Source organism: Mesitornis unicolor, unplaced genomic scaffold (genome assembly GCF_000695765.1).
Source record: "Mesitornis unicolor isolate BGI_N332 unplaced genomic scaffold, ASM69576v1 scaffold34768, whole genome shotgun sequence".
NCBI lineage: Eukaryota > Metazoa > Chordata > Aves > Mesitornithiformes > Mesitornithidae > Mesitornis > Mesitornis unicolor.
In genome coordinates, this window is record NW_010200400.1 from 50,847 (window position 1) to 65,713 (window position 14,867).

A 14,867-nucleotide genomic window follows, 5' to 3' on the forward strand; every position below is an offset into this window, starting at 1 on the left:
TAGACAGTTATTCTTTTGGAGAGTATTTTATGAGTATAAAATGCTTTGATTTCATAAAACAAACAAAAAAACCCCAAACAAGAATGAATTTTGAGACTGAGCTGCTTTGCACAAAGACCTTGTGGGATTATTTCTTTTGCTGGTCTTTCTTGATATTATTTAAAAAAAAAAAAAAAGTTGGAAGGAATGTACAGGGCACGCAAAAAAATCCTAATGTGTGCTGATCTAGAGCTAGCAATATGGCAAAATAGAGTACTGGTGCAAAAGGAGTATGCAGTTTAAACTTAGCCCCCCTCTATATTTGTAGAACATACAGGATCCACAAAGAGGAAAACTCTCAGTAATAAACTCCCACATGATCTTTCAATGTGTTTCTTGTTAAATCAGAAACCACATTTTCACAACGAACTCAGTAATGATTACTCCACAAAAGCCTAGAAACCTGAAGTCCAATTCTTTTTATCAGAACTGGCACACATCCTCCTAAATCATACATGTAATAACTCATATAGTGCAACTGCAATATACCCCTAGATCCATAGAACCTTAATTCAAAATTACCTTTTGGGAAAGTACAGCGCTGCAACTTCAGGTTCCAAAGCCTTTAGATCATCTAAGTAAATATCGTCAGGCCCCTGATGATGACTTCGCTTGTGCACGCCTGTTAATTTTAACAATAAAGATTACCAAGATGAAGCTATCCAGACACATTAAATACAAACTTTAATTGTGGAAGATTCAGACCTACTTGTAGTATTTATAAATCTAAGAGTTTAGTTATAGCTTTACTCAGGTAAGACTTTAAACAGGAAAAACTGAAAAGGCACACTGATACTTTTTCCACTATGGCCTCAAATTTAGTAGATCACACTGAAACAACCAACCAACAGCTTTATGATATACCTTTCTTTCTTGAAGGAGAGTCAATTTTTGCTGTCGACTTTGTTTCTGGTAAAGGCTCCACCAACAATCTGGAATGATGATCAGCATCTAATGGCAATGGATCTTGGGGTTCTATGATTGCAGAAGCAAGAGAACCTTTAGCATCCATCTGGTTAAGCAGAGGATGAGTTCTTGGCTCAGGTTTCAGTACTGTACAGACAGAATCTTTCACATCATCATCATCTTCAACTTCATCAGAGCTGAGGATGACCCTAAAATGAGTCTTCTCTGATGGAGTAATGGTAGCTGTCCTGGGATGCTCCAGTTTCTCTTTTTTGCTTATCTGAAAAACAAAACTCTAGTCAAGCCCTTCACTTCACTCTACCTGGTCTAAACATTAAACTTGTTCTCATGGTACAACTCCTGGTCACAAATAAACCAGGTAAGAATTTAAAGCTGTATTTTAGGCACATGAAACATGTCCCACCTTATCAAAGTTCCCTGCAACAGAAGCTTCATACTAGCTTATTCACAAGTTCAGTAAAGAAACTAACAGAGGAAAGTGCTGAGTTGACCAAACTATGGCAAGAAAAAAAAGCATAAATGTGGACACATAACAAGGCTTCTGTCACCAGCTGTGACATTTACTCTATCAAGGTTACAGTTCCTCTGGAATGAACTAGAATTTAGCCTAAACCAAAGCAAATTATTTTCTAAAGTTGCTTTCTTCAGTTTATAACTAAAATATAAAAAAATGTCAGATTTTTACTGCTAAGTTTTCTGGAATGACTTGGCTGACCAGATTTGGAACTCAACAAATTCGACAGTCAGCCACAAGGGGGTGCTACTTTCCTATCTCAGCTGAACTATTCTGAGACTAGCAGCCGATTTCCAATCCTCTCTTAGGACACAATCCTAGATATGCCAAAACTCAGTTCACAAAGTTACAGACAATAAATTTACCTTGGTTGATTCTGGGAATCCTCCCCACGTCCACTCCATGTGAGATTCAGATCTGAGCAAGCTCTCAGCAGGTTTAACTTCAAGTTCTGAATCACTTTTAGGGCAGACTGGCTCAGAGAAAGGGCTAGCAAATCAACAAGGGGGGGAGAAAAAAAGCAAGCTACAGTGTTTAAAATGCATTTGTTGTGCAGCTACTGTTGGTAGAGTTTTCTACAGCTTAACAGAGCTTCAATTATTCAGCAACATGGCAAGAAGCCCAGCAGGGTTTTCAGACAGTGAGAAATTAGGTTAAATCCAAAATCACATTAAAGGACTTACATAGCGATCACCCTAAACAGATTCCTCCACTGTATCTGCAGTGTAGGTATAGCTTTTCCTTCAACCCATGTTCCATTTTTCAAACAAAACAGAACAAAGAAAAAAGTTTATCTAAAAGTAAGACAGACATTAACTTTAAACTTCTTTCCTCTGTAAAAATACAGCATTTAAGCTTGCTATGCCAAGACTGAGGTTTGCAGGACTTCTATTACTCAATTCACAAATGCACAAAACATCAATTCCCAATGAGGGATAAACAACATTAACAAGATAACTTAGGAGAAAGAAGGGACACTACCTGAAAAAACTTTCTTCAGATGCGTTTGGAATACATGACCTTTTGAAGTTCCATCCTATTTTTCCTACAGTGGCTGTTATCCATAATTTTGAAACAGATCCCTGAAATTTACTTTAGCCAAGACTACTTTTAAGCCAGAAGAACACACTCTACAAAATGCTAGGAAGATGTGACTTCAAAATCATTTTGCTCTTATGATCTTAGAGAGAAAAGGAAACAAATTAAGTTGTTTTAAAGTAGCATTTAGATCCAAGTCTATCCTTTCTTGAACAGGACAACTATATTGTGTATTACAGAAATGCTGCTGGTTTTACATTTCAACATAGATAGCGTGTTTTTAATACATATACGCATACATATAAAACCTGAATATGTGAATTTGAATTGTGAGGACCAGAACTGGACACAGCACTCCAGATGCAGCCTGACCAGCACTGAGTAGAGATGATCACCCTGTGTGACCTAGCCTAGGTGATCCTGCTCTGGCAGGGGGGTTGGACTGGATGATCTTTCAAGGTCCCTTCCAACTCCTAATATCCTGTGATTCTGTGTGTTCACATTCCCAACCCTGCTAGTAACACCCCTGCATAGATAGCCCAGGATCCGATTTGCCTTTGTTGCTGCAGCAGCACTGCTGACTTACGCTCAGCTTCCTGTCCACCAGGACCCCCAGGTGCCTTTCAGCAAGGCTGATGCACAGCCACATAGACCTAAGCCTGTACTGGGGTCTTTGGTTATGTTGTCCTAGGTGCAGGATTTCACATTTGTCTTTGCACTTATGGCACCAGGAGAGGTTTCATCTTGATATAAGAAATAAATTTTTTACAGTGAGAAAAATCATGCATTGGAACAACCTTCCCAGGGATATGGTCCCCATCACAGGAGGTTTTCAATTTGTGAATTGATAGTGTGCATCTAGGCTCCTTTTCCTATGGGAGGTTTGACCGGATGATCTTTCAAGGCCCCTTTCAACCTGGCTGTTCTATGATTCAATATTGAAAATTTTACAGTATATGCTACAGGTATTTAATACATGGATTTTATTTTTTTTCCTTACAAAATTCCTACAAGAATTAGTTCTCAAATACAGTATCATATCTGAAACTTTCTGGAGGTCTGTGCAGCCAGGATTTCACAATATCATACAAGACAAAACTGATCACAATTCAGACTAAAAATAGTACACAGATCAGATCACAAACCAGACACTAAGAATGCCTTGTATTACTCTGAGGGACACCATAACATCCAAGATAGTAGGACCTTTAAACAGGACTACAGTGATGATTCATCATCTCACTGTCAAATTCCAGTCTTCAACACCCATGGATGTAAAAAGGAAACCATTTAAAGATTTCACTTCTCAGTTTTCCTTTAACAACTTCCTACAGGTGTTAGGAGGGCTTATTTAAAATAACACATTGATGAAAATACATGTACATACTTGTGTTCAGAAAGACTATGAACTCATTTTCCCTACGTGCCAAATAGTTTGTTATATCACAAGTCAACTGGAAGCCGTGCAGACATATTAACCTGTTTCTAAGACTAATTCTTAATACTCAGCAGTACCTGCAAAAGCTGAATACTTCAGAGTTTTGAGAACCTAGATCTGTTCCACTTCCCTCAAAGCATAAGCTTTCCACTACTATTCTCAGGGAGAAGTCTACAGTCAAAAGGCCCATGCATGTAACAGTGATCTAGTCATGCTAACATTACTTGTCAAAGCAGGAACAACACTGATGGTATCACATATCATGTAGTTAATGGTTATACTTTTTGATTTTTCTTACAGAGTAGGACAAACAGAAGTGCCCTCATTGAAAAGACTTAGGCTATTATCTTCCCTTAGCTCCCTGCAAGGGTTCTGAAGAGCAAGACAACCAGCCTTAACTAAAAGTTAGCTTTCCCAGATCTCCAAAGAGGAGGTTATTAAAACCTCCCATTTATCTTCCACTGTACAATGGCCATGCTGTAGGATCTTTCTTTGGTGGCTTAGGAGAAATAATTTCATGCAAAGTTTCTCTTCTTCTAGAGAAAGAATCAGCCACCTAACACAACCCCCCCCAAAGAGGGAGAAGAAAATTCCCAATTTCTGTTACACTGCAACCTGTACTGTATAGCTTCTTGTTTAAAAACTCAAACAAACAAAACCATAAACAGACTAGGTCTCACATGATGCACAGAGAAGTTGTTAAAGGAAACTACTCCCTAAATACATAAACAAGTAGATAGTAGATAGCACTGAAAAGGATGGATCACATCTCTCAGATATGACCTGCTAGACTATGTTAGCTAGAGTTTTATAAACTCAAAGGGAGTATCAGCCTAACTTGATGAAGGTTTCTATATCACAGTTAAATAGGTGATATAATCCATACAACACTGCGTCAATCCTCAGGGTCAAACACCGTGACTGCTTTTCAGTCACAAACCACAAACCTTTGGGGAACATTTGAAGACTACACCTCATTAAGTACAACTGAGGATGTGGTTGTCAGTCCAAAACATAAAAGGGAACAATAATGGGATTTCCTGTCCAACTGCTTCTGTTCATTAACAAGCTATGCACTGAAGGAATTAGCAGGCACCAAACATGGTGTGGTACATTCAGACTCTACTGAGGCCACAGCTGTGGAAATGCATGAAGCAGAGAGTTTACGTGCACTTCAGGAAGTATTTTCTGAAGCCTCTCTGTTCTGCATTACTACTATTGATACAGAAGAACAGGCACCTGTGTCCTGAGCAGCTAACATTCAACAATGGATATCACACAGTAATCCTCACTGTCAGTGTATCTGCTATGAGCTAGAGTTCTCAGCCAAACTTAAAAACAGTAAAACTAGATACTTAAAGAGTTAAGATTAATTAAGATACTGCTCAGCATGCTATGTGCTATATATATGCCCTTCCCTATGCCTAATGTTAAGAAAAAGTACAAAATTTACCCCAAGTACTACCGCATATGGACAGAATGCTTTCTTATGCCAACAGAGACTGATTTTAGAGTGGTGAAATCCAAAGGGTGAGCCTCAAAAAATCTAGAAACTGAGTGCTAGAGGAATATAACAGCATGAACAGCAGAAACTGAAGAGCTTGAATATGTGAAGAAAAGTGCTCTAGTCACTGAAAATCTGAAAATTGTCTGGTGAGCTGTATGATGTCGTTTGTAATCCACAATAAACTGATACTGTTTCTGGTATTGCTGGGTTGGAATTCCAGTAACTAGCAAATCCTCTGTTCTGAAGTAGAATATGATTCAAGTTTAGGACCTAGCTTTACCTTGAGTAATTTACATTTTCTTACCTGGCAAATTCTAACTTACATACTTAACAGTAGCTTTATGGCATACCAAGTGCTGTTTATGCTAGGGTGAATCATAGGGAACATACTCATTTTCTATACCCTTCTCAATCTAAGGAAATCATATTTACTGTAGTTTCTTTCCTTAATAGTGAATTTTAGTAAGAAAGTCTTTGTCATTTGAAGGGAGAAAAAAGAAACCCCCCACAAATTTTAATATATACAAACGAAAGTTCCAAGTAGGTATCAAATGCTGCATTCAATATCACAAAGGTTAGACATGTTTGATACTTTTGCAAATCAGGGAGGAAACTGAATTAAAAGGCACATTAACTTTTAAAGTAATGATTCCTCATGATACAGATGATGGTATTACAAAGAGACTTACTTCTCCAGAGGGGACCAGTCTCCATCAGATAAGGGGTAATGATCCTTTGAGTGATAAATCAAAGATTCTTTTTGTTCTTCACCTTTTGGTGATGAATTTGATGATCCTCTGTGGAAATACGTAAGACATTAAGTCAGCTATAAGAAATTTGCATTACTAATTCAGTTGGAAGAGTTACTTATATGTTATTAAAAATCCAAGATCAAAAGAATGAAGTGTATAGCTTAAGGAATTGTTTGCAACACATCTTTATATAACTTAAAGTGTATATAAAAGCTACTATTAATACTTTAAAGTATTGAAAGTTTTAAAATCTACTGTTCTTGATATAGTAAGCTAATATTGAAGAAGTCACAATAGCATAAATGGTATCGCTCTATACAGTCACAGAATCACAGAACGTTAGGGATTGGAAGGGACCTCAAAAGATCATCTAGTCCAAACCCCAAAGATGAACATAAAGATTTACACGTAACCTTTACTATGTAAACCTCAGAATCACTGAAAAGTTAAATAGAAAAGGTAGTTTTGACAAGGCACTTTACAATTGCACGTTTCACAGACTAAACCCGTAAAGACACAGGGGTAGGTACTAGCCTCAAATTTGCCCAAGAATTTACAAATAAACATAAACTACAGTAAGTAGCTACAGTACTGTACTTTCCTGAAAAGTGGGGTTTGTTTTGCACTGGGAATTCTACTCCATGTTTTACAGTTTTCTGAATTTAATTGAATAAGTAGGTATTCTCAGGGTACAACTAACTTGTTTTGAAGTTAGACCAAGGACATCATGGCTACACAGTGGATAAAATACAAAGAAGATTAGCCTGGAATTTGAGTGTAAAATGCAATACAAATTATTTTAAGCAATTATTATGAAACAAAAAAGTATTTTCCTCCATTAGCAGCACAGTTCACTAGACTTCTTTTGGAATGCTAATGCTAATTTCTCTTATGGATGAAGATAAGTTTTATTATCTATGAAAACATATAAACATTTAGACCCTAAGCACTTAGTGATCTACCTCATTTGCACAAGTCTTTCATTTGGAGGACAGCCTGGGCTACTTAAAATACTGAACTCTAAAAATGTCTTAATAGCTCCACTTCTTATTTAGTAGTATTGTTCTTACGAAACTTGATGATGACAGCTTGACTTGATTAGAGCTGCAGAGACTGCACATTCTTTGTATTAATAAACCAAGCTGGCATAAAAATTTTTCATACTACCTATCCAGTGCTAAGTATCTTCCAAGGAGGAAAAGGGTACTAATGAACAATTAAGTAAACATATGTAAATTCAGAGAGGTTCTTAATATTATGACTCCAGAGCGGGGCAAGATGACACAGGTGATACTGAGCAGATTTTATTTACGACCAAAAATTCAGTGACCAAATGAGTTCATATGAAGCAAAAGATAAATTTAATCTGCAAATGGATAAATTTGAAGCTTAAAAATCTAAATGCAGTCAAACATTATTGAAAATAAGAGAGGAAAAATAAGTATGCATCAACTTGTAACTTTGAGCTGCACTATCAATTCTAAGCTATTTATTTTGCAACATTTATAAACAGTGCCACCGCTGCTTCTCATCCTTATCCATTTTATACATGGTCTAAATAAATATATAACTTTTTAGAAACAGATAACTCTAACACTCTTAGCACTGGAGAAATAATGCCCTCTATTTCTGAGTGTACACACTGTAATCTTAGTCCTCCTGGTACATTTTTTAGGTAGGTCAAGCACTACTTGACTACTAAACCATAGCCAGAAGAGACAAAAGACATTTTTTTAAAGAAAAAGGACATTTTTTAAAGTTGCATGAACACTTGAAAATGGATTTTCCCAAGGAACAGGAAAGAGCTTGTTTTCCACTTTATAAAAATAGAACTAGATAAGACATTACATACTGGTACCTGTAGCTGAATTTTTGACCTTCCTGTTGGAACATCAGCCTCCCTTTTCCTTTCCCAGTTTCAATTTGAAATCTGAAGCTACGTCTAATAATAGTTAAGTTTCTATTTCCTCTTTTTTTCCCAGAGCCACACACTTGTAATTAGAAAAAAAAAGCAAAACCAAACCCCAAAACATGCCCCAAAAAAACCCGACCCAAACCAAAACATCTTGCTGATAATGCCTCACACCCCCACAGGATGTGAAAAGAAAGCTTATGAACTTTTTTTCCCCAACAACCGTATCTTCAGCTGGGAAGAAAACTGTGTATGACTACTGCAAGACATTTTATTTCCTGTCTTGGTTGGCAGCCCACTGGAATGACTGTATATGAACTCCACTGTCAGATCCATAGCAAGGAACCTACTGTCTCTGGGCTTCCATTACTACAATGTATCTTTTCAGTGTTCTGCATTTACTTGCTATTCACAAGAAAATAGCATTCTTTTACAAAATCTTCTTTCTTTCACATTGTAACACTTCCCTCTGAGAATGCATTTCTACTGCTGTCTCTATATATTTATTTTAAAAAGGGGTTTACAAATAAAAAAGCGTTTTCAATCTTTCAATCTAGAGGTTACAAAAAATAAACCCAGAGTAACCTCTATGGTAACACCATGGTCTATTTAACAATGACTAAATATTTGACATTTCAGTCAAACCTACAATTTTTATTCATCTCTAGTCAAATTATGATAATTGCTAGAATAGCAATTTGAATTCTAAACACTGGATGAAAACAGCCATTATTGGTATGACATTCCTAAATTCTTCATAGATTTGTAATAATTTATTAAATAAAGAATAAACAATGTATGGGTTATATTTTCTTTTTTCCTGTACTGGTTATTTTTATTTTTGATGGTTTCACTATGACAAGTTATTGATGTCTTAAATACTCTCACACTGAAGCCTTAACAAAGAGCTTGCTTTACTTAAACTGGAAAAAAGAAAAAAAGGAAAAATCTAAAACCAAACAAAATGCCAATTCCCAGACTTAAACAGAGTACCTTAATGACAATTCCTTGGCATAAAAATGACAAGGAAAAAATAAGGCAAGTTAACTAAGAAAGCCACAAACATTCTAGAAAACACTTTCAAACCCAGATTCTGTGTTTTATTGGTCATCGGTGTGATACCAGTTAGATTTATGTTTTTCTGTTGCACTAACCTTTTTGACTGGAACTTATTCAATTTCAGACTTCCTTGAAGACCCTTACGACAGGGTTTTCTCAGTTACACTCTTATATCAAAACATTCTTCCAGTTTCCACAACCAGATATTGAATTTATTTAAGTTACAGAGACATCAACTTCACACTGCAGCTTATGTAGAGGTTACCAAACACTAAAAGACAACTCTGCCTCATCAGAGAAATTACACTGAAACTTCTTCTGAATCACACAACAGATCTGGTAAAGTGTTGTCATGAACGGGCTTAACTGGATTTCACGTTCATAACAAACTGGCCAAACTTGAAGGATTCTGTAAAGATGTGGAAGTTAATGGTTTGGAGTTTTGTTTGGGTTTGTTTTTTTTTTTTTTTTTTTTTTTAGGAAAAGCCTACCCATAGCCTATTGAAACTTGCACATTACTTGCATACAAGAAAGGTATAAATCACCTTTTAAAGGTTCAGTGATAACAGTGAAAGCAGTCAGCAGGTATTTGACAGTTTACCTTAGGGGCTGAACACTTTTTTCATCATCTGAGCTTATTTCCATTTCAAAAATTTCTTCTGTCCCAGTAGAAGAGATCTGATCTTCCTTTCTGCTATCTTGTTTGTATTTCTTTCTTCTTCTTTTTTTCTTTTTCACAGAACCTGGGGTGAATACAGTCTCTGTTTCCACAGAGTGTGGAATTTCTGAATTTGCACATATCCTCTCATTTTCACCTGATTTCAAATGATTGTCAGTGTCTTTAAAAAACTGGTCTTCAGTGGGTATTGGAGATGTTGCCAAATATGCAGGAACTTTTTCCTAAACAGAAGAAGAAAATAAAGAACAGATTTTTTTTTTTACTTTGTTCTGTGCATACAAGATAGCTGTCAGCTACAGATTAATCCTTGCATCGGTATTTAGACATGAAACCATACAATAGCCCAGTGGTATGAGGCTGAAAACCAGAAAGGAACCAAGTTCGCTAGACGGATTACAAAAAGTTAGAAAAATAAATGTTAGTATTCTTACAGTTTGAGATATACACAATTGATTTGCTAGCAAAACAAATATCCAGTCCATAGACTGGTTTTGATATTGTCTGCCCTTGAGCACATCAGTTCTATACATGCATAGTAAATATGTTAACAAATATAGGCTAAATAAATACAATACTGTCTGTTTATTTTGAAACAGATTCACAGAAAGGTGTAGGTTGGAAGAGACATCTGGAAATCATCTGGTCCAATCTTCTGTTGAAAGTAGTGTCTTAGGTTAGGTTATTCAGAGCTCTGTCAAGCAAAATGTTGAGTATTTCCAGTGAGGGAGAGTCTACCACTTCTCTAGGCAACCTATTCTCATGTTACACTGTTCTCATAGCGGAAGATTTTTCTTATATCCAGATGGAATTTCCCCCTATGTGCCTTGCCTTACCACCAGGCATCCCTGTGAAGAGAGTGGCTCCGTCTGCTCTATAACTACCTTTTAGGTATTGCAAGATTGCAGTTAGATCCCCACGAGTCTTCTCTTCTGTAGGCTGAACAAAGCCAATTCCAGCAACCTTTCTTCCTGTGTTAACTTCTCCAGATCTCTAACCATCTTGGTGGCTCTCCACTGGACTCCCTCCAGTTTTCCATCTCTCTCCTGAATCAGGGAGATCAGAACCATGTTCCAGGTTTGGCCTAACAAGTACTAGGTTGAGTGGGACAATCCCACATCCCTCTATCTACTGGCTGTACTCCTGCTGATGCACCCTAGGATGCATTTGACTTCCTTGCAGCCAGGGCACACTGACGGTCTTTACAGCAGAGCTGCATTTCATCCAGTCAGACCCCAGCCTGTACTGCTCTGCAGGATTCTTCTAACCCAGATGCAAGATTCCACAGGTACCTTGGTTAAACCTTGTGCAAATCTTGTTGGTCCAGTCTCCCAGCCTGAAAAGTTGGCTCTATGTGATGGCTCTTTTTCTGGCCTGTCTACTTCTCCTCCCAGTTCGGTGTTACCCACAAAATTGGTGAAGGTTCATTCAGTCTTGTCATCCGTGTCAGACACTACTCATGTAAAGCATCTTTCAAAATGAAAAACTCAACTATAGTTTACTCCCATTAAAACCACCAACCAACCCTCAATTAATTACAATGCACTGTCCTTTGAAGGAGCAACTGAAATGAAGGAAAAGCTTTTTCCAATGGACTGCCTGTTGTTTATTTACATCATAACAAAAAGCTGAATATCCTGTACCATTAGCAATAAACAATCCAGAATAACAAGACAAAATTTTAAAAAAGAGACAACTGACTGAAAAACAATGCCTGAAAGTTACACTATAGTAGTCCTGATTTACATGAATTGAGGCATGTGGTGTTACTTCTGAATGTCAGAATGTGAAAACAGCAAAGACTGACCACTTGGAAGAATCTTTCTGAATGCATTAAGAACTCAATGAGAGTTTTACCATTCATACCTTAAGCATAGCTTCAAGGTGACCACAAAGACACATTGATCACTAGCAGAAATAAAATAAAGAAAATGTCTAAAAGCACTAAAACCAACTTGGTCTTCTACTTAATAGCTAACTTCATTTATAGTTCTGAAGTACCAGCTTCCCAGAACACATACACAGATAAGGCACTCTTGTTATAAATTAAAAATATACTAAGCAAGTACAATAGCTTCTTTAAAGCACTGTACCGGGGACAACGGCAGTGGTTATCACACTCGCTTTCTGAAAGTCTTAAGATTGACCAGTTCCCATCAATGGCTGACACAGTCTACATCTATAAAAAACTGCTTTCAGTTTTGATTTTAATCATGGTGTATGCTAAAACAGAACCCAACGTTCCTTTCTCTTAGATGTTATGAATCCCTACCCTAGGTTATCATTTAGGGTCTTAATGCTCATTTTCTACTTTGAAAATGAAAGCTTTCTCTGATCCTCACAGTAAACAAGTAACACCCTAAACTAAAAAGTGGATCAAGCTTATTTCCTTGAAAGATTGATTCTTAACAGCAACAGGAAATGAACGCTTCATTTTTCTCTTCACTGAGATCATTTTTTTTCTCTCTCTCCTCTGTTTTCATTAATTCTTTTGGAACTTTGTATATAGGACTTATTTCATTCTGCCTTGCTGAAAAATGCCAACAGATTTGAAAGTGATCAAAAACAAAGGTCAGGACTGACACTGTGATTATACAGGTTCCATGTCCTTAGGAAATCAAACTAAAAATTAACCATTAATCCTGTTTTTCAGAGGCTTATTAACTTTCAGCTGCAACAGGTTCTTGGGAAAATAATTACTGTATTAGAATACAAGAATAATTCTCAAGTCAAAAAAGTTACTGTTAATTGGTGAAAGTTTCATAGACGAAAATTTTGAAAAACTGTGTTAAAAATTTTAAGACAAATTTAAAATACACAAAATAGACAACCTTTATTAGTACAGAGGTCAGTAACACAAGCTATAAGTACTTAAGGCAAAAATTATTCTAAGGCACTGCAATCTGTGTAACTGCAGTCAACAAGAATTAATATACTAAAACAAAGTAAAAAGAAATGTCAACAAGTTTTTCAATTAATGCTCTAATAAAAAAAAAGGAATTAGTTACTTTGTTATCACTGGTAGTAGAACTGTACAAAATACTAAGTATCTTGACAGTATATGAAAGAGATGTTAAGATTCAGTCACAGAAAATGCTTTCATAAAAGTTACAATACTGCCAACACTGTATTAAGCATTTCTAACGCATTACTCTGTTAATACTGCATTGTAGCCATCATGAAGCACAAAGCCCTTACATTTTCCTCCTCAGTTTCTTGCACAAAGAAAGCTTCTCCATTGTCACCCAGTTTCATATGAAGATCAACAGCATCGCCATTAATTTCTATATCAATCTGTGGAAAGAGACAATTTAATGTAAATAATTCATCATAGGGGAAAGCACTGATGTCAAGGCCCACTTCGCCATGAGAGGACACTTTGTTCCATTGTATAATCATGTCTTTTTCTTCTCTCTCTGCCTTCTGAAGGAAGTCTCTTATAATAATGATCTTTATTTTGTTAACCTGCAAAATACATCATGCTCCTAGCAGGGAGCCCAACACCTACAAGAAAAGATAGGAAGAAAGCTCTAAAATATCCGAATATTGAACCTTGTTCAACTGATGTGGAGAGCTAAAAGCATAAATAATAACAACTGATCTAGTCCTTACTTCATGGAAGAATTATGAATAACTGAGACTGTTCATGTTCATGTTTAAAGCTCAAACTCAATTGGGGCCTAACACGAATCTGAGTTCCGAATACCAAAAAGTTCAAGAAAACAAAGAAGCCTCCTGAAGGCAGGCTTTGTTTCAATGGGGAAGAGATTTGCCATGATTATTTCTGCAACTCAGCTAATGTTATTTCAGATTTCGCTGCTTGTGAATTTACGGGGATATCACTAGGACCACAATCCTTTTACAACCACAGTGCTCTCACCAGAGGAAGAATGTTTTTATTATCATAAAAAGGTACTTCAACTTAGATTACACTGCACAGGAGGGAAAGGTTACCCTTCCCCACAGGTATGAAGAAAAAAAAGGTCTTTCTAAAGATACAACTATTTAACTCCTCTTGTGAAATCTTGAGCATCCAGTTAAGTTCCATTCCAAATTTTTCCAAACGTGTTCAATATTCTGACAAAATGACCTTATTTTTTCAGTAAATCTCCTTATCTAATGGTATCTGTATATCTGTATTTAGCCTAGCTAATTAAAAATTGAATATATGTCAAAGGAACACAATGGACTTGCCTTACAGCTGAAAATGCCAATGGCATTTCAGATTATATATAGTTCAGATACTTCTGTTGAAAGGAGATCAAGTTAAATACTGTAATTGCTATGAGATATCCAATGTGTACATTATTCAAGTTCTAGTTCCCCGACAATACAAAAGAAAAATATACACTCCAAGTTATACAGATAGTATTGTGATATCAATACTCATATTCCGTTAGCTACTGTGTTACGAAACGTCCAGTCAAAAAAGTACTAATTTTAAGATTAGCACGTGGACTGACAGGGGAAAAAAACCACAACAAACCAAACCCAAAAACACTACCACCACTGCAGTGCTAAGGCTGTCAGTATCCATGTATCCTAATCCACTCCATTATCTGCCCATTTATGAGAATACAAACATTAGGCAATGAAACCCAATAACACGAGAAGATAAATTACAGGTAGGTAACCAAACATGCATGGAGACTATACCCAAATCCTTAAGATAACAGCTTTTCTTTTCCCCCATAAGAACGGAGTGGTTTTGAACCTAAAGTCATATTTATTTCACGACTAAACATAGCTTCTCACTTTAGAAAAAGTACAGCTAATCACCTCTCTTGTACCTTGCTGAAAAACTGTAATGCAATGTTGCAGAACTGTTAAGGAAAATCAACTTTCTCTCATCAGTGTGCTCATTATGAAAAACACTAGCTAGTGGGAAATCAAAACAAAAAGATGAAACAAGAAAATTGCTGCTAGCCTGTGTTACTATGATAAACCTACAATTTCAATGCATTTAACTCCCAGTACAACCATTAAAAAAAAAAGTCTTAACATA

At 36.4% G+C, this 14,867-nt stretch overlaps 1 protein-coding gene across 1 annotated transcript in view; it reads right to left on the reverse strand.

Annotated features, from left to right (window-relative positions):
• Positions 1-14,867, reverse strand: part of LPIN2 (lipin 2) — a 32,450-nt gene that overhangs the window by 10,505 nt on the left and 7,078 nt on the right. Inside the window, exons 3-8 of the mRNA XM_010189748.1 lie at positions 13,061-13,156; positions 9,788-10,086; positions 6,153-6,260; positions 1,846-1,969; positions 904-1,225; positions 562-661 (exon numbers count right to left, since the gene is read on the reverse strand). Of these exons, the coding sequence (XP_010188050.1) occupies positions 562-661; positions 904-1,225; positions 1,846-1,969; positions 6,153-6,260; positions 9,788-10,086; positions 13,061-13,156 (1,049 nt within the window). The remainder of the gene's footprint in view (positions 1-561; positions 662-903; positions 1,226-1,845; positions 1,970-6,152; positions 6,261-9,787; positions 10,087-13,060; positions 13,157-14,867) is intronic.